General features: G+C 38.7%; 1 protein-coding gene across 2 annotated transcripts in view; it reads right to left on the bottom strand.

The window, feature by feature from the left end:
- Window positions 1–24,646, bottom strand: part of cacna1ib (calcium voltage-gated channel subunit alpha1 Ib) — a 68,537-nt gene that overhangs the window by 26,473 nt on the left and 17,418 nt on the right. For both annotated transcript variants that reach the window (XM_077605153.1, XM_077605152.1), the window contains exons 3-11: window positions 21,120–21,232; window positions 18,634–18,767; window positions 12,722–12,819; window positions 8,706–8,865; window positions 7,449–7,791; window positions 7,028–7,120; window positions 4,927–5,266; window positions 4,128–4,417; window positions 277–428 (exon numbers count right to left, since the gene is read on the bottom strand). In XM_077605153.1, coding sequence (XP_077461279.1) covers window positions 277–428; window positions 4,128–4,417; window positions 4,927–5,266; window positions 7,028–7,120; window positions 7,449–7,791; window positions 8,706–8,865; window positions 12,722–12,819; window positions 18,634–18,767; window positions 21,120–21,232 — 1,723 coding nt within the window. The remainder of the gene's footprint in view (window positions 1–276; window positions 429–4,127; window positions 4,418–4,926; window positions 5,267–7,027; window positions 7,121–7,448; window positions 7,792–8,705; window positions 8,866–12,721; window positions 12,820–18,633; window positions 18,768–21,119; window positions 21,233–24,646) is intronic.

The following is a 24,646-nucleotide window of genomic DNA, read 5'->3' as shown; positions in this document are numbered from 1 at the left end:
CAAGCTAAGGTTATAGTTTCGTATTGCCAGTTCAATACCAAAATCCTTAACTGTGAATGAAACCCTACATTGAAGATTGAAACCCATGCTTGAATCCTTAATTTAAGGCCCTGACCTTGCCTTTAAAACTTGAACTTCTCTTGTTTAAATAATCGACCCTGGCTTGAAAGCCTAATCAATAATTCTGATCATGCTACCTCATCAACTAATCATTATGAGACATGCTTTTGGTAAATGCCCATTCCATCAGGGGTGGCAGGGTGCGAAAGACCATACCTGATAATGACAATAATGCCATCAAAGACGTTGTAGGGGTTCCTCAGGTAGTTGAAAGAGCCAAACGCAGTGACTTTGAGGATCATCTCCAGGGAGAACATGCTAGTGAATACGATGTTGCAGATCTCCAAAACATTGGTCAGTTCCTCAGGCTGAAGGTGAATTAAAAAAAAGATCAATTCATAAAATGCTTTCATGCTATGTTATTGTACTCTTGCCCCATTTGAAACAACAACTGCGCTTGAAACATTCATTTCAAACCTTATTTTAGACTTAAAATTTGAAGAATTTTGAACTACAGGTTGGTGAAAAGAAGTACTAAGCCAGCCAATGACAGTGCTTAAAAATGATGCCCTAGGTCTGTCAATTTAAAGAAACAGAATGTGAAAAAAATCCAGGAAATCACATTTTAAGTATTTATAAATTGCCTCCGTTCTCTGAAGGTCACTCACTATTCTGCCCTGTGCTGTTCTGGCCTTTTTGCTCAATTTGATACAAAATAATTAATAAAAACATACTTCCCTATTTTGATTTTGATTAAAAAAACTAACACAAAACCCTTGACATCAAACTGTAATTCAAACAACAATAACCGAAATAAAATGAATACTAAGGAGTTAAAATAAGTCATCATAGTGCAGATTATTTTTATCTGTCTTTTTAGTGTTGTGCATGTGTTTACTGACATTTGTACAGGCATTTGTCCTCATACATACGCACGCACACACACAACCAATCCCATCGGCATAACATTTTTGACATTTCAACATGACCGCTGCAAAATCGATGCGCTGTGTTCCTGAATTTACATGAGTTGGCGCGGATGTGCTTGCGAGTGTGTTGTGACAGCGCTAATAAGAGCACTAACGACACTTGCCCAGCAGTTTGGTTAACGACCCAAGAAGCGAGCACAGTTTTGTGTTATGGTCTCATTAGGGGCAGACCTGGCATTAGATCTGAAGACCTTCCGGTTGCTGGACTATAACAAGCACTCTGGTGTGAGGGAACCACAGGAGATATTATACTCAGCAAAGACAAGGAAGGCAGAGCAGGGTTGGGATAGGCCAGATCCCAGCACCATAGAAGTTCAAAATCCTTTATCAACATCAGTAATGTGAGATTTAGGATACGAAGACAAGCAAAAACAACCACCTGGGGTTTTTCCCTTCCGAGTGTTATGCCATTTATCATTTTTCAGACACCAATTTCTCTTCTGAATGAACGTAGTGAACAAAATCAGTCCATGACTCGACTGACAGATTCTTTTAAAGCAAGACACTAGTGGTAAATTCAAAACCTCTTTAGTTAGTTTGGAATCTTGAGCCAGGCTTGACACCTTAATTTCACACAAGTGCGGAATGTCGACAATTATTGGCAAAATCCATTTAAGCATTACCGGTACTGTCAACATTCGTACAAATCCTGTCTTGTGTCATCATGCTGACTCTCCATCCGCCTTTCATCACTGTAACCAGCTCTTCATGCTGCATTATTAATTCTTCAGCTTTACGAGGAAGACTGATGCGACTTATGGGATGCAACATTTATGACAGGCGACCATTCCACGTTTTTGAGCTCATAATTGCAATAACCTATCAAGGGAGCATTCCATGCGCATAAGCCTGACTTTAAAACTGTCTTCTACCAGAATGTCACCACCATTTTTTTTAAATAATTAGTTTGAGTTGGAAATATATAATATTGATCCAAAAAAGAAGTCACTTGGGATTATTTATTTTTTTAGTAGTTAAGAGGGTGTTTAATATGAAATTGTGCTGCTAGCCTCTGGTGTAATTGTATTATGAAAGAAATTATATTGTAATTGAAGCACGTTATGATTTATGGTAGACAGTGTGTATGGCGTCAAATTGAACCTGTGATTTTCCAGTTCAAATGGAAACAGCCAATGACTCAAGCAAGCAGCTTACTAGATTCCTTCCCCATTAAACTGAGTGGCGTGCCACTGTCATCTGACTATTTTTAGCCACCTTGGAGATGAGAGACAGGAGTGAGGGGGCGCCGGCGTGTATCGAGCGCCGGAGATGTCGATAGATAGACAAAGCAGGAGCGGGAAACGGGGAATAAAAAGAAAACAAAAGGTGCCGAAAGCCACATCACCACTGCCTGTGGTAACAATTTGAGGACACATTTATATCAGGATAGTGAAAACTAGACAGACTATTCTCGACTATTTCTAACTAGTTCTTGTATTTATTACAATTATGAAAGGTGCGACTTGTGATGAACAACTCAAAGGAATGCATCATATCTGAAATAAATCAAATCTGCCTAGCAGCATATTTTAAGGTAATAATTAACAAATACAGCATATGAGCTCACAAGAAAAGACTTGTTGGAGATGACTGAGCCACTTATAGCGTGCATTTCATTGAACATTGAGTCTGGTTAAGAATGATTTAATCAAAGTACTTTTTTTTACTTTGCATATGTTATAGATGGTTGCTGTTACACTATTTTTGGACCAGATGTCACTGAGTAACCTGCCTGTTTAGACCATCGTGAATCCATTTCACTCATCGGACTTATCTCAGGGGGGGATGAGTCTGCTTACAGAGATGAGGTCAACAAACTGTCTTCGTGGTGTTTGGTGAACAATCTCACACTAAACACCACAAAAACTAAAGAAATAATCCTGGACTTTCGCAAACGCAGCACAGATCTGGCCCCACTCCTCATAAATGGAGTATGCGTAGACAGGGTTCAGTCCTTCAAATTCCTGGGGGTCCACGTCACAGACAAGCTCTCCTGGTCTACCAACACCACGGCAGTGGTGAAGAAGGCCCAGAAACGACTCCATTTCCAGAGGGTACTCAGGAGGAACATCTTGGACACTAAGCTTCTAGTAATCTTCTATAGAGCCACTGTGGAGAGCATCCTGGCATACTGCATTACAGTGTGGTACGCTGGAAGCACGGCAGCAGACAGAAAGGCCATGCAGAGAGTTTTCAACACTGCCCAGAAGATCATCGGCTGCTCTCTGCCCTCACTGGATGACATTGCCAGCCCTCGCTACCTCAGCAGAGCCAGGAACATTGTCAGGGACCCATACCACCCTGGTCACAACCTGTTCCAGCTGCTGCCCTCTGGCAGACGCTACATGTCTCACAAAGCACGAACAAATAGACTTGAGGACAGGTTCTTTTCCCACAGCCATCAGGACTCTGAACTTGCGTTGGCACGACACACAATCCCTTCTGTGCAATAACTTCGGGGTGTGCAATATCTTAGATTGTGCAATATTTTAGAATTTACCTAGCCGGGATGTGACTTTTTATACTTTTATATTACTATTTGTTTTTTTCACTGGGAAAACGCACTTTGTGGAGTAGCATCACCAATTTTGTTATACGCAGCTGTGTATGATGACAATAAAGGCTTTTGATAAAGGCTTTTGACTCAAGTCATTTAAAGGCAAAAATATGTCATTTGGGTTATTTCAGGATACAGTTTGAACACAGTTTATCTGTGTAGTTACCAATTATAAACCCAATCAACCTTTGTCCCAAAACATAACCAACTCTTAACCAAAACATAACTAATTTCTTCACCTCAATATTCAACATCAAATTCTAAACCATAAATCTAACCCAACTAGTTTTTCGGCAATACCTTTTAAACTAAGCAAGTTGGAGTATTTGGGAAGTTTAAAAAAAGTCCCAAAACAAACTCAAGCGAGTATCTTTAAATGTGTTAGTAGGACAGATGAATGTATGATGTCTGGTAGTGAATAAGAAGTGAGGCACACATTTACAACTGAAAGAGAATTCATGAATCATAAATAGATGTGTTGAGCTGAAGGAAACTGAGGAAAAGTTTGCTTAAACACATACCTGCTGATGATGCTCAATGCCCATGCTAATCGTATTGATAAGGATGGCGATCATGATGCCTCTATTGAAGTACTTGCTCTCCACAATGCCCCACAGCTTCATCCTGGTGTCGTACCAAAACCTCCCACAGCGCTTTGTGGTGCTTCCGGGTTTGGCTAAGTCCAGCAATTCGCCCTCGCCCTCCTGCGCTGCCTCTCCTTCGCCCGTGGCGGGTGTTACCCCATCAGAGACGGCCGTGGGGTCCACGGAGGAGGTTTGGTTGGGTTTCTTTTGATAGTGGGAAGGTGGACCTTATAAAGGATAAAAATGATGAAATTAATTTTGGTTTCTTCAAAAATGTTGATAATTTTAGAAAATTAAGGCACATTTTTCGATTTTTCCCCAACGTTGTAAAATATTCTCTTAAATGTACAACTAAAACAAGATTTTAAAATTTCAAAAATGATAAACTAATAAAATTCTACTTGTTCTCAAAAATATAAAACCCTTTTTTCCCTTATTCCTAAAAGCCCACACCTGGGATAGGCTCCAGCACCCCCCACGAGGATAAAGCGGTTCAGAAATGTGCATTTCATAATCTGAATTTCAAGAGGGATTAAATTAAAGTCATTATAATCAACAGTGTAACTCATAAAAATGGTTGACCGTAAAGTAAAAGGCTAAATAGATAAACAGTATTTGCAGTGTAGTATACTCTGTATAATTTATATAAAATTGTTTTCTATTTTGTTGTATTAGTTCTTTTTCTTTCAAATTTTCTAAGAAGTGCATATCAAGTCCAGTAATTCCTTATGCTTACCAGGTCGCGAAGCGGTGCGGGCATCCCGCCCTCCCCTTCCATTGGTCTTGCGTTCTCTGGGTTCACCTGCCCGCCGGCCCCTACCGACACCGCGGAAACCTCGGGGTTTGCCACGCAGGGCATTGAAGAACGCAAGGGTCTGTCGGCAGATTTTGCGGATGATGTGGCAGAGGAGCTGAAAGAGTTCCTCGTAGCAGTCGCCGGGCTGGCTGGCCAATGTAGAAGAAGACGAGCATCTGGCTCTCTGCTCTTGCATCAGCTGGTGCTCGCGCTGCTTGGTCTCGGAAAACTGCGTGGCGATCACCACCAAGCACAGGTTGATCATAAAGAACGAGCCCACCTTAAAAAAAAATCAACCAGAGCATTCATGATAAACGGTCAATATAAAAAATGTACACAAAAGTGGTAAAATGATCTATTTCTATGGATTTATTTATTTCTAGATTTCACATGCCAACAACCATCATGTGTCAAAAGTAATTTTGAAAAAAAAATTGGGGGCTAAAAAAATGATTAAATAAAATGAATAGCTTTTTATATTATATTTTTTTACACAAATACAGAGAGACTTTATCCATACTTTGCATAGTAGTAGTATATATAATTTTATACGTATAAGAAATTTTAAAAATTACATGTAATCAAGAAATTGGATTGTGCCGTAAAATGTGAATTACAGTGTGTGTGCCCTAACAAGCTCATAAACACACAAACACTGGAGCAAGCTATTGTTTATTTGTTAATTGTTTTAGGACTCCAGCAGGGTGTAATCATAAATATGTTTTGTCACATGCTGCCAGGACCTGATGACTGTCATCAGTGAGTCAGTCAATCAAGAGAGAATGACAAAAAAAATATTTTGAAAAATAACACAGCAAGATGAAATAGAATCAAATAAATAATCGTGTGTCGCCGCCAATTTTCTCTCAAACACATGCTGACATTGCAAATTGCTATCATGTGCCTCTTATCCCATGGAGGTAAATTCTGTTCTCTACAAGATAATAACACGAGCTGTTTCTTGTGTGCTAGAAAATGTTCACTTTCAAATGAAATAAAAACCTTTTTTTACATCTGATATAAAACATTTTTTTATTCCTGCCCATATATTATAATTTAACAAAAGGTTGGCTTTGTTTCAGTAGAACTACAAGTTGACAATTGGACTCATGTCAACTTGAGTTGCAAATTTCATGGCATGCGATTCAACTCGGATTGAAAATACTTAAAATTTAAACTTGACTCAGTTGGGTGGCAGGTCTTTATCCAAATTACTTTACTTTTAATTTGGTAATATACAGTATTTATGAGAGATTACAAAAAAATTAATGACTAACCGGGTTTTGCACAAACTATTTGTAGCCCATTAACCTTTTCCTTCAATTTCGACCTGCATTAGATATCCTGATAATTTCATTCACTCAATCTTCTTAGGTGTGATTACACTAACTGACCTGACTACGCTGCAGTCTTCATATTTGCCCAGAGAGCGAACACTTGCTGAGCTTTTTAATTGCTTTTTCCATCCTAATCGGATAAGGGCTCATAAACTATCCCCACAGTTGCAACGTGAACACAAGCCTCCTTGTGTTGATTTAATAGTGAAGTAAAGTGGTCTATACGGTACATTAACGTAAGTGATTGACTTGTGAGTCAAGGTGATTAGCAAGGAGGGTATTTTATAAAAACACATCTGTTTCAAGATCAAGTATGAAGTGAAACCCACTTGTCCATCTACCTTCATTCATCCCTCTTTTTATCCACCATCATTTGTCTTCATCATCTCTAGTCTGCATTCTACCATTTTTCATGGCATTTCATCATGTTTTCCAATTATTCCTAAAAATCTGTAAACATTTCCATTGCCAGGCTTCCAACTTATTGCTCCAATTCCCGACTCATCAAGAGGCTACCTATAGAAGCAATAGAATCTATGCATTTATATAATATCATAATAGTGCGTGGTTGGAGAGAACGTCCATTTAATTTCAAATCTGTTGTGCTGGTGTTTTTGTAATTAACAAAAAGGTTTCCATGTTCTGTGAATGGACTGACATCAAAACATTGATTCGAGTGCATGTACTTGTTGTTTGTGACTCACAATAATGAGCAGGATGAAGTAGATGAAATTGTAGAAGGAATGTGCATCCATCACGTAGTACATGATCTCCACCCAGCCCTCCAGGGTGATCACCTGCACACACACGCGAGCACAAATTAACACACGAGTGAACCCCACAAGGCGACACGGTAATGAGTGGTTAGCACTTCTGACAATCAAGGGTTGAATCCCAGGCTCCAATCTTCCTGTTCTGTCTGCATTCTGACTTCTTCCCACAACCCAAAATGCATGGCAGCCAGACTCAACTACTACATTCTCAACAAGTATAATTGTGAGTAAGAAAAGCTCGTGTGCCCTGTGATTTGCTGGCAACTAGTTCAGGTTGCACCTCACACCCTTATAAGATAAGTTGTACAGAAGATCAATAAATGAATGAAGACAACAATCAGCATAACGATACCTGGAAGATGACAATCCAGGCGTAGGCGATGTTGTCAAAATTTATGGCGCCCTTGTGTGGGTTACTGAATCCGGTGTGACACCTGGTATAGTATTTATTCCAGTTGACGCAAAGGCCGGGTGCCCCGGCACTGCCGTTGGGTGGGGGCTCCACGCTGAGACCCAACGAGCGGCGGTAGAGGACGTCATCCTTGTCTAGGGAGCAGGTGCGACCTCCCTCACGCCGCGCTGGCACATCTTGGCAAGTCATGATGCCGTTGTCCACTGGGAGAGAACAGATGAACGGGCGCTCGTCGTCCTCGTCCGCCATGTAGTATAGGCGGGGAAGTTGGATCCCTGTCATTCTGAGAGAGTTTGGGCAGACACAAAATTCTAAGTCTTGGTTATGACTATGTCGATCGGTACCCGGACATTTCGCCGACGGACAATTCGTCGCCGGACACTTCGTCGCCAGACAGTTCGTCGACCGGACATTTCGCCGACGGACAATTCGTCGCCGGACAATTTGTCGCCAGACAGTTCGTTGAACAGAAATGTTGCTGGACGATGTGTCGAATGGATATTTATTCGAGGAGAATTTTTTTGTCGAACGGTTGCTTCCTCACGAACGATTGTTTTGTTGCATAAATAATTTGTTGAAAGCAATCAACTAGGTAATCTCTCTCAAAATTATAATCACCCTAACCTTAACCACTAACCTTAACCACTATCCCCTAAACCTAAATCTAACCACTAACCTTAAACATTATCCCCTAACCCTAATTCTAACCACTAACTTTAACCACTATCCCCTAGCCCGCGACGAATTGTCCGTCGACGAAATGTCCGGTCGACGAAGTGCCCGGCGACGAATTGTCCGTCGACGAAACTTCCGGTCGCAATGTCGATCAGCTTGATTGTTTTCCACAGGCTCTTTCAAACACAAATTCTGATCTTGTCAATTTTCTACCAAATTCAAAGTGCACGTACTTAACTTATTCATGACACTAAAATGAAAGTAATTTGCATTTTTATGATTCTATTAACTGGCAAAATTTGAAAGACTATTGGTCAGGGATTCCGATACATACTAACACACGCCCAATATCGTGCATCAGTTTATATATAGAATTGCTCACATCATCACATGAACGGTAGCTCCAAATTGGTTGCCATGGCAATGCTTTGACCATCTTGTGGAATGATTAGTTTTCTTTCAACGACATGAACCCACCTCCTGTTGGGGCACAGCCGCTCTCACACACACACAAACGCTCACCGAGTGAAATTCTCCTGTGGGTAGCAGCGGTTTCTCAGCAGCCCTGCCCACAATTGTACGCCGATGATGCCGAAGATGAAGAAAACGAAGAAGCAAAGCAGCAGCACGTTACCCAGCATGGGCAGCGTGTCCAGCAGCAGGTTGACCAAGATGCGCATGCCTATACATGGAATAACACACACGCCTATCATGAGTACGCAGCCTTTAACAGTCAAAAGAATGCAGTCTCAGGGTGCGACGACCAAAAACGATTAGGAATCTGTAATTGTGATTATAAAGCAACCACAATTGGCTTATTCCCAAATGAATTAGTCCAATTGTGACTGAATTTGAAGCACAATAGTTTTGTGTCCTCTTAGGTCTTCCAGTCCCGTAAGGCCATTTTTACCTAGCAATAGAAATATAGTCATCTGATCTGTTAGTTTGTTTAAAGCAATCTCTATTGGCAGTGAGTTAACTTTAGTAATCAGTATTCACCCTGTAATATTCTGAAATTTTAATTTTCCACAGCTAGGTTTCAAATCTAATTCTACCAGGAGTAAATGGTCAAAAAAGACCTGAAAGAGATTTTGGCCAATTGCAACTAAATTCAAACCAAATATGCTAAATAGATTGATTATCCTCATTTCTGATGCATCCGATTTCCCATTAGCCTAAAATAGCAACGTTTGAATGAGTCTATTGGTTTGCATTCCCATTCAAGTCCCATATTAACATAATTATCTGATCAATGTCTAATCACCTCACTAATTGTGATCCCAAGGTCTATTACTTTGCATCCAAGATCCTCCAGGGAAACCAAAGCAGCTTCCTTGTGCACCATAATCAGATACATTTAGCATTTAGCTGACTAATCGGAGCTAATGGGAACACGGTGACCACTAGGGACCAAATGATGAAAGCTTTTAAATGTGAATAGGCGGCAGAAGGTTGAATTTAATATTAGAGTGATTTAAGATCGAATCATAGATGAGATTATCTTGGGAGAGTTTAATTTAAACACGTGATGAGTGATATGAGTCATGTATTTACACGCTTGTGCAAGTAGCCAAGCAATGATTGTTTTCTAATTGACACTCTTTGAAATTAAATAAAATTAAAATAGTTGCATGCATTGTGCTTATCTTCACAAGTGATTCACGATCCTTGTTTTTGGGAACAAAAAGAGCATGCAAACTCTAAAACAGCAAAACGTGTTTAAATGCCAATGCAAAATTATATTATTTGCAATTAACAAAATACTAATAGGCCATTTAAAGCCAGCAAATTAAAGTTATTTAAACTCTGAGCCTTGATTGGTCCCCTGAACACAAAAATTAAAAAAAATCAATTATAATTTCTATCACATTTTATAAGATACATCAGTTTTCATCAAGGTAAAAAACATCACATTGCTCAAAATTAATGTGTCAAATATGATATGTTTGGCCTTATACGGTTATGTATACATACACGTAAAATTACAACTAATTTTAAACTCTTATAAATCTCTGTTTTATATGAAAGCGTTGAAGTGAATAAACGGAATAAGCAAAGCAAACCAGAAGTGGACAAACAACACGATCCAATTGCACGTCAACCTTCGCCGCTGGGAACTGGTGTCGGCCAGCTCCCATTAGCGTGCCCATTAGATGACTGGCTGAGTGAGCGCACATTATTCTTAATCCTGCAGTGCTCAATGTTTATGATAACGCTCGGGCCCCTATTGGTCCTGCCACACCTGCTGCTATGTGCAGGGCTGAGATTGAATTATCCTTGAGATGAGATCTGTGTTAAATCGCCCAGAATAAATGGAACGATTGCTTTTTTATTTAGCCAAGACATAAAGAGCAGTCAAATAGATTTTGGCAGCTCAGTGTACCATGTTTTAAAATCCTCATTTAATGTGCTAATGGTGCAAAGATATTGTTGGAAACCATGTGGAAATAAAAGGGGCATATCCATTGAGATGAAATGTAAGGAATTCTGAAAAATCATCTAAAAAAAATAAAACATACATTTTAAGATACATCGGTTCCAAAGTTATTGTTGCCAATAGGAATCTAATTGATGAAAAATGTAAAATATCAAAAAATATAAATATAACAAAAATCGATATTGACATTTTAACTTTCTTTAAAATGAATTTAAAACTTTAAAATTAGACTTTCAAGGATCAAAACTTGCCCATATATCAACAATAAACAAACCTTGCATTAGTCTATGAAGTCAATCTACTGAAAAAAATATGCTTTTTTTGTTTTCATGTTTTTCAATGTTGTCAAACTGTCATTTCGGAACAGTTTTAGGTGCATTAATCAGAAACGGCCATAATAATCCAAGCGCCAGAACATGTTGCTAAAACTCACCTCTGTCTGACGCTGACTGACGAATAAAAGCCATCTGCTTATTAAAAAACATTAAGAATAAAAGCAATCTGACTAGAAGCTTTGAGTGTCACTGTCAGCCTGATGAAAACCCTTATGAGGTAGAAATGATACAATTTGATGTGGATTAGATGAACACTGAATTAGAAATTCTTTCCTTGAAGCTATTTCACTTCACAACATAATATTTATTAGGAAAGTCTATCACCAGTAGAATCACACAAAGAAGTACTAATTGCGTAAAAGACACAGGGAGTCTGCTGTTTTGGTTGGATTCGGTAATTAGGGACACAATGGCAGTCATTCTTAGCGTCATTCAAAGACATTACAATAACATTTGATTTTTAGTCACTGCGAGGCCATGGGGCCTTGCTGCTCATTTGGCAGACATCACAACTAACTTCTCACTTAAACAAACTGGTGTTTTGTTACACATTTCAAGAATTAGCAGTATGCAGCAAGTCACATTTAGAGGGCGTGTGAGGCTGAGTTCTCACAGGCTGCTAAGACTAGTTAGTTGTTATGCCCCAACAGTGAAAAATGCACTCAAATGTGTCTGTCCGCGTTGTGTCGACCAACACAAATAACAAAACTTGTCATTCCCATCTGCCGAGGGCAAAAGACTGCAAATCCAGACCTGCACTGGACATCAAAATAGAATGACACTGGCATTGAGGTCAGAACAGGTCTAAAAGGCTCCTAGGGCTGCGATACCAAAAAATGATGAAACTTTTTCCCCACATGCAAGACAAAACCTCCATATTGTCCAAATCAGCTTGACTACTTGCACTTCACTATTCATTTTATTTGAACTGTAAAGAGCGCGTCAAAATCGTTGCACAATTGTGCAATGACAATGCTAAAGGCATTCATTCATTTATTCTAATATACAAAAATGCTACAAGTTAGTCATTATAGGAACAATGGGGGAAAAAAAATCTTAGTGTTTTTTAATGATAGGCAATTTCTTAATTTCATGCTAATAAGTTAAACACATTGCCAACACTTAGATTTCCAAGCAATGTTTTAATGTAACACGTGCAGAAGTTTATATTAAGATGTATATCAACATACCATTCAATTCCCTCATCATGACTCCCAAATGATAGAAACGATTGATGCATATTATACTTCAACACAACTCATTTTCACTGAGACTTGCAGCCAGACAACAAATTGTCAATATCAGCTCTAAGATCTTTGAAAATAAATCCGCCAAGTAAGTTCAACCATTAAAAAAAATAAGGTTCAAAAGAGTATATTTAAAGAACAATATTATGAAAGAATGTTTAAAAACGTAGAAATGCCAAGGGAAAGCAAATAGGCCAAAACGAAAGTATAATAAATGTTTAGGCGGTAGAGACTAAAAATGTCAAGGAAACCAGGTTATAAAGTTTTATCCAAAATCAGATTCAAATGAAAAAAAGATAAAAGGATCAAAACGGTGTCACCCAAACGCTTTTGCAACTAATTATTTTTTCCTTTCCACCTCTACACGTGTATACAATTTACCTTGGCTGTAAGTAGTGCCAAAAGGAGATCTTGTTTCAAATGGAATTGAGAACTTAACATAACAAACAACTGAGTGGTCTTGTATTTTCCTGTCTTTGGTGTTAAAGTAAACATTTGCAATGAAGAATTCCAACTCACTTGGCACTCTGTTTATAGCTTTGAGCGGTCGCAGCACTCGAACAGTTCTAATCGCCGTGAAGTTGAGGTTCTGCAAGTCGAGCGAATACTCCACCATTCTGAAAGAAACACACAATAGAACACTTTAATTGTTTTAAGTCATTTTTTGGATCTTTTGAAACCGGAATAACCACACAAGCACGGGAAGAAGATGCAAAAGCCACATTTTACTACATATTCAGTATTTTTCAAGCATTTCATATTGATTATGCTGTGTCAAATGAAATTAAATTTAAATGTTCTTCACACTAATTTTCCATTTCTATCAGTTTGGCACCAGGTGAAAAGACAGGGTACTACCAGGTGAAATGGGATAAGCCTTCTAGATTATTGAGCTCGCCAATGAAGTGAAATAAAGTGGGTTTTGGAGTTAATTACAGAGTAGGAGACGAGAGCGGGGGCTTACATGCATGAAGGAGAAGAACAATGCTTGGTTCGCGTGGCGGTTGAGTGTCAAGATGTCAAAAACTCATAGAGCATGAAGAAATTAAAAAGAGAGGGAAATGCGTTCCACAGGAAGCTTCTGATGAGGCGGAAAGGAAAAGGAGACGTTTCCTGGATAAAAATGTCAAAATAGCCTGCCTTGAACTTTTTTTTTTTTACAAGACTGGAGAAGTTCAAGGTGAAAGAATGTTTTCATGGTTCAAGATTTAAAATACCAGGTCAGATGTATGACGGTGATCGCAACATCTGAGGTGACACCCCTCGATGAGAAGTTCCCGGAGTGTAAAAAATGAGGTTGGAGTTCACCGTGTATCTACTAGTGACGCTTTAACCGTATACGACTATACAAGGAAGGTTGACTTTTACAATATGCGTCATTTCTGCCAAGTATTTACACCATATAACTTCAATTCCTCCTCACGAATACAAGAACTGCAGCAAACACATTTCTTCACCTATGTTTGAATGTTGTGAAAAAAGATTAGAAATGTTACGGTTTAAAAAAAAAAAACACTTCATAGCATTTTCACTGAAATTCGGTTGATCAACATTTTCATTGCATTTGGTGCGATGAAACTTTACATTTTTAGATTTAAATTAATTCCAATAAAACATGTTTATTAACTTAAATTTTACTGCAGCTGATAAGAGAAAATTACAATTTGACTGAATGTTTTTAACACCAGGCCAAAAAAAGAGTTCTGCAGCCACCCCAAAACTCCCCCAAGTTTCTATTCTCACGTAATGAGCATTTCACTGCATTGACAGGCTGTGTTTTACAACTCTTAAACACTTTGTTGTTAACTCTATTCTGGTAGTCTAAATGTCACATGGCTCAAGTTGGAGAACTAAAATCCCACCTCATGTTGCAAGACGTCCATTTAGACGCTAATTAGGCCTATGAAGAAATCTCCTTTTAAGAGAAGCTATTCAACATATCCAAATTTAAAGAAAACGATATAAGAGTCCATTTAAAGCAAAATAATAGTCCACGCAGCTTCTTCCACAGCATGATGAGATTATAACCATGCAAACTATCTTTGGTGACTTTTTACCAGGAGGAGTATTTATTACAAAAACACAATTCCTTTATTTTGTGAGAGTTAGGCCTTCCCTTCCCAAGGGGTTGCTCTTGCTCACATGTTTACTTTTTCCTCATCACAATTTGGCCCACAAAATATTCTCCCAGGGGCTTCTCGAGCGTAACGACAAAGCCTGGGGGATACGCTGACAATTTGGGTTTTGGGCAAGAGAAAGAAGTACCAGGAAGTGAAAAAAATAAACAAGAACATGTACATACACTAGTTGTTTGAGGATTAAAACTTTCTTAGTTCCAGAAGAAATGTTTTCAATGTAACTTTTTTGAAAACTAAATTCAATGCATGAATTGCACCCTATCATATCACAACAAATCATCAGACGACTGAAGAATAATTTAAAGAAAGAATACATTTTGTTAGAGTACATATTTCTGATGTTTCAATGCATTTTGTACAATTTCAATGTCTGTTGCAAATAGTACCAGGTATTTTCCCTAAATGCAGTATATATGAAATAACATTACTTTTATTATTGTGACTTCACCGTTTACCTTCAGATTAGAAATGAATCAATACTGTAATTTTCATATACTCTGTACATTGTAAAAACTAACATATAATCCCAACAAAAATAAATTAATCAATCCAATCCCCCAAAATAACTCGATATTTTATTTTTATTCTTTATAGTAACTCAGTTGTTACTGATGTAATAACATTTGCCAGCATTTTTATCCTGCATGCATCAGCAATTTCATTGCAGGTTCTACAAAAAAAAGTAAGACTGTAATGTCATTGTATACTACGGAGTATAATATAATTCCACTCATACCTCGTTTTACTGCACGAATTGAACTGGAGTCATAATACAATTTACAAATGTGTTTGATCCTGACAAATCTGCATACATTTACTCTTGATATAATTCATATTCCTCACAGAAAAAATAAACATATTCATTTTATCATCAGCATGCATAGCTGATGTTTTTACGCCAATTTTTATGTGATTTATGTCAGCAAAAATTATTGTTAAAGAAGTGAATCTGGCAACAGATGGCTCAGGCAGCCAAATATGCAAATACTGTACATATTATTCATTTTGCCTTTCATGGCTGCATAATTGCAACAAACAAACAAACAGAAATGTCAATTAGCAGTCAGCACCCAACAGCCACATTTTGTGTCAATGGAACCTACTAATAGAGACCGGTACTTGGACGTTTCGTCGAAAGACATTTGGTCCCCGGACGTTTGGTCCCCAGACGTTTGGCCGACCGGACGTTTGGTCGACCGGACGTTTGGTAGAGCGGACGTTTGGTAGAACGGACGTTTGGTCGCCGGGTTGTTACTGTTGAAACCAGCTCTCAAAATTATAATCATGAGAGAGAGAGTGAGTTTAATATCTAAATATCTAATATCAAAATATCAACAGTAAACTCTGTCATAATTTGACAGCGAGCGAACCCGGCGACCAAACGTCCGTTCTACCAAACGTCCGTTCTACCAAACGTCCGGTCGACCAAACGTCCGGTCGACCAAACGTCCAGGGACCAAACGTCTCTCGACCAAACGTCCAGGGACCAAACGTCTCTCGACGAAACGTCCGGTCACGATAGAGACCAATCCATTAGTTATTAAAATGAGACAAATGAAGGCCGTCTTTGCTGTCTGGCGAGTTTAAGACAGGGCGGTTAACAAATTTCCTTTTATTTGCTTTTGCGCGTACTTGGTAATGTTTCTTCTTTGGTGCCTAACTTTACATTTGTCTATCACAATTTTTGTCGTTGTTGTTGGTTCGTGTGCACGATTACCGCGCACACTTACCTTGCTGTCTGCCACTTACCTTCCTTCAAGTCAGCCAGCAGGAGGCAGATCACCAACCAACCATCTATTCATATGCCGCAGAAGGGAATGTGTGGTATGTTAGCGCGAGTTTAGATGTCTGATGGATGTGGGGAAAAAACTGTCCTTAAGCCTATTTGTCCGAGCTTTGTGGGACCTATAGCGTCTGCCAGAGGGCAGCAGCTGGAACAGATTGTTACCAGGGTGGTAAGGGTCCCCTATGATGTTCTTGGCTCTGCTGAGGTAACGCGGGCTGGCAATGTCTTCAAGTGAGGGCAGAGAGCAGCCGACAATCCTCTGGGCAGTGTTAATCACTTTCTGCATGGCCTTTTTGTCTGCCGCCGTGCTTCCAGCGTACCACACTGTGATGCCGTACGCCAGGATGCTCTCTACAGTGGTTCTATAGAAGGTTCTCAGAAGATTGGAGCCCAAGTTGTTCTTCCTAAGTACCCTGAGGAAATGGAGTCGTGTCTGAGCCTTCTTCACCACTGCCGTGGTGTTTGTAGACCATGAGAGCGTGTCCGTGACGTGGACCCCCAGGAATTTAAAGGACTGGACCCTGGACCCACGCTTACCCCTAACCCCATCATTTAGGATGCAAAATGTTTTATGTATCCTGTGACAATATCAACCATATGACAAGCAAAAAGAAAGTAAACCTCTCCTCTATTTCCATGAAAAACTTTTATTTCTAATTCAGTGTAATCTGATCATGCCAGTAGAATGGACAGACAACGATTTGTACCATGTGTGGTGCCAGTAACTCTGAATAACCTAAAGAGTGATCACAGTTAATACAGGTCACTTATATTTTGAGCCGGCGACTTGGTGTAAGTGAATCATTCCCATGAATCCTGGTCAGAGGCAAACACCTTGTGAGGTAAAAGATTAACAACAGGACTAATTGGGGGTCAAGTTGCTTGACACAAAACGACTAGCGCACAGATGCTGCTTGGCTGAGTAGCATTTAATCACTGGCAGCATCTTTCTAGACAGTCGCCATTAACTCATTGACCCCACGCGTCATCCTACGATTCCGCTACTTCATTTGAATATGTGCACGGTCAAATGCGCGGACACACTGTTATTAATTCAAAATGTGGATGTTGTATGGAAGAACACAGTTCATTATCACATCTCAAGTTATGGTGACCTAAACAAGAATGCTAAATACTAAGCCATACAGGATCGTGCTATATTATTGTCTACATATAAAAAGGTGACTTACTAATATCTGACTTTAATTCATTTCAGCAACTTGCTTATGCCGCAAAGAACTCGAATATCAAATTAAGCCATTGTAGTCATCTATAAATGAATAACTAACTTGTTGCAATGTTTATCAAAGCTATTAGATTTTTGAATATTGCAATTTGTTAAAACATGGAGTCTCAATCTATAATAAATAATTAATGGCTTTGAAAGGCTGTTTTGTGCAAAGATGACAGGTTTCCTGCATCATTTCCAACATGAACAATGAGTCTTTGTGGATCATGTTGAAAATTTCCACCATATAAATTTTTTTGTAAACTGACTTTGGGGGTCAATTTTACCAAAGTAATTAAGTGGGAACTCCTTTATTATAGTTCTGTGTTTTATGGTGTGTCATAAAAATCTGCTGCCTTGTTCCACTCACACACAATGCTTTAAACTATTGCATTTGTCACTTTGTTTAAGCCATTTGTGTAGTATCAAATTTACACGTTTAAATGTGCGAAGCAATGGGATAAATTCTCGAGGACAGATTCCTCTCTGGAGCACACTACGGAAATGGGCAAGATTATCCCTAAATTATTGCTTGTATACAAATTGGAAGACTTATTGTGTCCTATTAGATGTGAGTACTTTTTGAAATCATTTTAAGATTATATTACCAGATGTAAACAAATAAAAGTGGCATTAGTGGTTGATTTTCAATTGATTGCAAATTCTCCAGCACTATAGATATCATTAAAATGTGCCACAGGATTGATGCCGCATCTCAAAGGTCAACACTCAAAGAGAAATAATGCTAATGTAGTAATCTATTTTAAAATGTTGATTTCTCATTTAATAAGCCTCCAGAGAAACCGAGGGCAGCTTTGAATGTAGCGACTTGTAAAGTCATTTTGACAATGCTTTTCCATGTATCGTTTTAATTTTACAGCATTCTTGAATAAAATATGAAGATTGGAATTATTGTCATGCGCATTTAATTGCTATCCTCCATTCTCACAGAGCAGTCATTATTTTTACCCATCACGCTCGATGAAACATTCATTAAGTAAGCAAAGAAAAGCATGCAGGATAACAAACTCATGTGATGAGTTGAACTACTAGCTCGGGCACTGTTATCAGCCTCGCTGAATGTGGTGGCCAATCATGGTGTCATTGTGCTATTATATTCTTCAATCAAAGGTCAAATTCAATAATAATAATAGTTTCTACAGATACAATGTGGATATCACAATGGTCACTGCTAGGGCCCTAATTAAAGGTGTTGAATCTTAGACATTGTGGTAGGATATTTAACGTACAACAACACTTAACATTTTATATTCCTCACCCGGCCATGACGATGAAGAAGTCTAGGCGGTTCCAGGTGTCGCCAAGGTAACAACGTCGGCCGAAGATTCCCAGCGCCACCATTTTGATGACCATTTCCAGGGCGAAGAAGATGTAGATGAATGCGTCAAAGGCCTGCCAGGTCAATAAAACATCTTATATTCATCATCAAAGGCTTAAAAAACATTCAATTTTTTTAAAAGTACCCATTTGTGCATAAAGAGAGAAAATATTGAACAAAAACAATTATTTCTGGAGCCCTACGATTTGCAGGCCACCAATTCAGGGTGCCCATAGTTGGCTGAGATAAACTCCAGCACCCCCCACGACCGTTATGAGGATAAGCGGTACAGAAAATGAATGAATGAAAATGCAACATAACTGACTTTGTCATTGTAACATGTACGATGAAATTAAAATGCAGACCAGTCTTAGGAGCAAACATGTTTGAAAGTTTAAAATAATGAAAAATAAATAATGTACATAAATATATATATATTTTTGTTATAAAAAGGAGGACAATGTCATGTATAGTTTCTTTGAATGTAACAGGTACTAATAAATAACTTTACTTTTTCAATGTAAGTGTTTCAACACGGTCTAAAACCTAAATTGCCTTTTGACCTTTTGGAAATCACATTACAGTACATCACTAGAAATTGAAGGCTGATTAGTTTTCATAAAGATTTTAGGTCCAAAAGCCGGAAAAATACCCATTAGAAGAAAAAAACCCTGGCAAGGACCACATTTCAGTTGTGATTCATTTTGACGCCCACTGCAAGCTGCTCGCCTTGACTCACCAGCTTAGCATGTGGTTTTCATGTTGCTGTGAGCACCTCACTTGTCAGGAGCCCCCCACCCCAACACACACACACACACACACACACACACACACACACACGCACACACCCTCGCACTCGTGCCAAAGGTGGAAGAGTGGGTGCTGCGTGCAGCCATACGTCTCAAGCCTGTTAGCGCACACGCACATTACACACACATCCAACCAATTGATCGGTCTCTCCAGGGGAGAGAGGCTGTCGAGTAGGAGTTAATAGAATTCCGCTCACTTGTATCCATAGAGTTGCGGACCCCCATTCCTTCTTTTACGTTCGATACTAGCGTGGCTTTAGTGGGCAACGGCGACCGTGATCAATGACATCCTCTTGGAAAAAGTCGACAATGAATAGTGCTGGGTCAATGGCCGCTGCACGTGATCTAGTTTAGTTGAATACCGGTGGTGAAGTCCCGAAACTAACATTTACACAGACGATAAAAGCATAGAGTTTGCATCCAATTTGTGTTAGAAAGTTTTGGTGGTTAAAACCACTTTGGTTAGGTTGTCCTGAGAAATTGTCTTGGCTGTTTACACGGAACTACACATTCTATTTATAGTTGAATTGTTTTTCGTGTTTGCAAAAAGAAAGTTGTAATTAAAAATAATATTTTATACTTAACAAAAACAGACTAAATTGTAATAAAAAATGTTTAAATTGGTTTGGATGTTCAGTAATACCTATTACTCACCTGTCCTAATCAGGAAAAGTCAAGGTTACACAGTAAAATTTACAAAAAGGGCAACATATCTCCCCCAGGAAAGTGATGACTCGCTTTTTTTTCTATGTTGCAGCTCAAGCGCCACAAAAACAAAAGACGACAGCAAGGATCCGAAAGCTTTAGCAAGGCTTTAATCCAAAAACAATGGTAACAACTGAAGCAGCAGCTGATCTTCAGTTTTCTGCTGAGAGCAGCAATAGCACGCATTAGGGTGTCTTTGATTTATTTGGATTTGTTCTTCTTTTAATTAGATGCTCGATTAGACTGTAGGGAGTGTGGTTGGGGTCTACGCGGGGGGACTTATCTGATTACTACGCCAGCAAAGGATTTTGTTACATTTAGACTTAGTGTGTATGTGACTGATTTGATTGACATGAGAGTAAAAGACGAGACAAATCCGATAATCAAACAAAATAAATAACAAAAGACCAAGATGGAACTAGTACTGTTTAGTACACTACAAACATCCCACTAAATTGTTTCATGTAGCCCACTCACTACCTGCCTATATAGAAATCAAAATGGCTGTGCTCGTGTAATTGGGTGAATTACTTGTCAGTTTCCAGGAAATAAAAAGGCTTTAGGCTCAGTGTGTCTAATTATATTCACAAATAATGAGGTAAGCTCACATTTGTGGTAATGTTTACCATGCAGTATTAAAGTGGCCCTTACCTAATACCGTCTTTTCCACGCTATAAAACGAACCGGATTATAATGCGCACCTTTATTAAACGGCCCCTTAAAATGTGTTTTATTTATAAGACGCAGTGGATTATAAGGCGCACCTTCAATGAATGGCCCCTTAAAATTTATTTTATTTATAAAACGCACCGGATTAAAACACAGTAACAGTAGGAGTGGTGGTGGTAGGGTAGTAGTAGCAAAGGATTGTGCTATACAAGCTATTCAAATTGAATAAAATGTTGATCTTACCGACAGAATCTGGCATCGGTCGGAGGAGCAGTCGATGTTCTGGCAGGGTTGGTACATTCCAAGAGTGATGCAATTCAACAGGATGACCATCATGCTCACTCTCTCGAACCACGTGAAGACATACAGCTGGTTAAGGGCAAGTATAAACAACTCTTTGGTGCCAAAAGTAACATTACAACAAACACATGGAGATGTAATTATTTTCATTCTTTTTCATTTGTTATCTGTCTTTTTTATCTTCTTGGGTCTGAGTTTCCTTTCTGTTCTACTGCACTTTGCTCAATTTCCCCAACCGTAGTCACATTCATTCTTTCGCCCAGTCAAAACAGCGCCTTCAATGGACACTCAATTAATAAGAAACATTAAAATACAGGAAGGAAGAAGCCTGAAAATGCAAAAAAAAAATCAGCAGAAAGCAACCCATGAACAAGAAGCATCCCAGAAATTCCCCAAACCAAGAGGAAATGATCCGAAATTTACAGTCACTCGGTAAAAGGTTTTGGTTCATTCCGCCCTCCTTTCATTTATTCCATCAATATTACTTTGGAGCTATCGAATTCTGTAAATCTTTAAAGCTCTGTGGAAAAGTGTGTAAATAACAAGATAACAAGTGTATCCCCAATTTCCCCAAATTGAAAATCCATGTGCACCATATGTACCATCTTCCCAAAGGGCAAAATACATAACCCAGCAATGAAAGAAGCGAAGTGTTTATAGGAGCGCAAAATGAAAGAAATAAAGAAGGCGTCAGCGAACTGTGACCGAACCTTTCTGTGTTCTGAAGAGGGAGTCGACACAACGCTTGGCTAACTAGACACTTTCAAGGAGGAGGTCCGAGTCATCCCTCAGGCTTTTCCGGTGAAAGGATGGCGGAGATCTCCAAAGCCCACTGGATTTAAACACACATACGCGAGCACACACGCAGCCACCAAACCGTGAAGACAGATTTTTTCTTTTTTTTAAGACTAAATCTTCAATAGGGGTCCATGAAATCTTTTGCTTTCCAGGAAAAGTAATCATCCAAGTCGCTGATTGACTGATTGATTGTGAAACTAAGAACTAGAGTGGGTTTATTCTATTTGTGTCGTAATTCACAAATTTGATGGCAAGTTTGATTGTTGGCAACACAATATTTTCTGCTGTTACATTGTACTTTTTTATATTGTACAAACGTAAAGTTAAAGTTTGATTAAAATATTGTGAGAAGACATAACAAGTAGAAAAGTGCAATTCAATGACAAAAACTGCAATCTCCAATGTTTTTGGAGCCAAAAGGCTTTTCAAGAAAGATTTTAATCTTTGAAAAATATATTTATGATTAAGAAAGAACATCTACATTAATCAAAGCAAATACCGTATTTTCACGACTATAAGGCGCACCGCATTATAAGGCGCACCCTCAATCAATGACATATTTTATCATTTTTTCCATATATAAAGAACACTGGATTATAAGGCGCTCTCTCTATTTTGGAGAAAATTTAAGACTTTTAAGTGCGCCTTATAGTCGTGAAAATACGGTAATGACTATTTGTAAAATTGAGTTTGTGTTTTTGTCATTTATAACATTTTAAAAAATGCATTTTAAAACAATCCATTTTGACCATAACTTCCAAAACAGTGAAATATGCAATATACATTTAAAACCACCATCCTTTAAAGTTTGACGCACAACACTTAAATGCAAAAAATGATAATAAAAAAAAAACACGAATTGGAAACAACTTAAGTCTTTTTTTAAATGTGTTTTTTCTGACTTAACATAGTAAAACCCTATTTTTTTGCTTTCTAACTGATTGTGATGTGCCTCTGCACAGCTGCCATGGGATTCCAGAGATACGTGTTACCATGGCAACCGGTACATTAAAAAAAATATATTAGGAGCCATATGAGGTCCGTGCGCATTTTTGTGCACGTTTAAAAAAAAAAGTCACGCATTGGCAAATGAAATCAGCATTTTATCAATTCCAAATCAACGGCAGCAGAACATTTGAGGACTTTCATTTTACACCTGCACACCCACGCAAAGACACCTATACAAACAAAAAAGCTGAAAAATGTTTCATTGGAGCTCAATTAACAGTCTATCCCATCCTAAACTTGCCTGAGGGAGCTAAAGTCAAAACTCAGCAAGCTGTATGACAAATTGGTTGGACTGCTGGGAATGTTTATGAAACTACTGTAACCTAACTATAGGTATATATTTTTGAAGGCTGGTCTTTGTAATCATAAAAAATCTTCATGAGATCTTTGTGCATTATTTCAAACAAAAAGTCATTTTTGTTGGGCTTCATTCTGAGTGTTATTTCATGCCCTGAATTAAGTAATTTCTTAAAGATTTATTCAAAGAAACTTTTGAGGTGGTTGCATTCATTTACATAGCAATTTTTCAAGATCATTTTTAGTGAATCTTTAACTCAAAAACTTAACCGTTGTTTGTTTGGTTTGGAGACCCTTATGTTCAGTCCCCATTTTAACCACTTTTTTACACACAAAAAAGATGTTTTTTCATAATAAATACTTCAAGTTAAAAGATGTACTGATAAGACCACCTGCTGGGCTCTCTTCCCTTTGGTGTGCGTGATGTAGCTTGTTGCCAAGTTTGAGTGTGTAGGTTTACTTGTTTCGCCCGCCAGGAGCAGAAACATGAATACACACACATACGCACTATATTCATCCTACTGAGTCATCACAGAATTGAACGATGAGAACAGGATTGCACTTGAAATTTTAATTTGAAGCCCTTCCCTTACCCTTATTAAAGCCTTAACGAAGAAACATTTATTCATCCATACCGGTGATCCCTCGCAAGGGTCATGGAGGGTGTATGTGTGTGTGTGTGTTGGAGGACTCAACAACAACAGTTAGCTCTAAGAATGCGAGATTGTTTTTGTATTTGTTTAATTTAATGTTCCACTATTGTATGACTTTATTTTATAGTAACTGTGCAAATAAGTACAGTGGTACCTCGACCTACGATCAGCTCTACCTACGACATGCTCGAGATACGATCAAAATTTCGAGATGCGACCAAGCCAGGTGGCCATGGGTACTGTCTTGCCGCATCTCTTTCGTGTATAACAGATATCTATGAGCACTGAACGGTTTCTTTCGCTTACACATGGTCCAGAAAACGCACACCGCGCATGCGCGGGCAAAAAGAGGGCTTTCTTGGTAATGAAGTATACTCGTACACACAACACCGATAGCCAATGGAACCCTTTCTCAGAATAAAACTTCATTACCCACAATGAATACGTAGGTAGGCAGCTGTTGCATTTCCTGCTTTTCCTTCCTTAGCCTGTTAGGTCCCGCGATCGCTTACTCAAGACTACTTCTCGTTGGCAAGTGGTCGTGCGTTATCCTATTGTGAGGACATTTGTGTGCATCATTTTCGGGATATTTTGAAGGGAATACAACAGCAAACAGCCCATCGATAGCGAACGTGAGGGTGGAGGCGTGGCAAACAGCATACCCGGCCAGAACGAAGGTTAAAAAAAAAACTAAATTAGAATTCAGTTTTGTGT

This window comes from Stigmatopora argus, chromosome 7, assembly GCF_051989625.1.
Source record: "Stigmatopora argus isolate UIUO_Sarg chromosome 7, RoL_Sarg_1.0, whole genome shotgun sequence".
NCBI lineage: Eukaryota > Metazoa > Chordata > Actinopteri > Syngnathiformes > Syngnathidae > Stigmatopora > Stigmatopora argus.
This window is presented reverse-complemented; position numbering and strand designations above follow the sequence as displayed.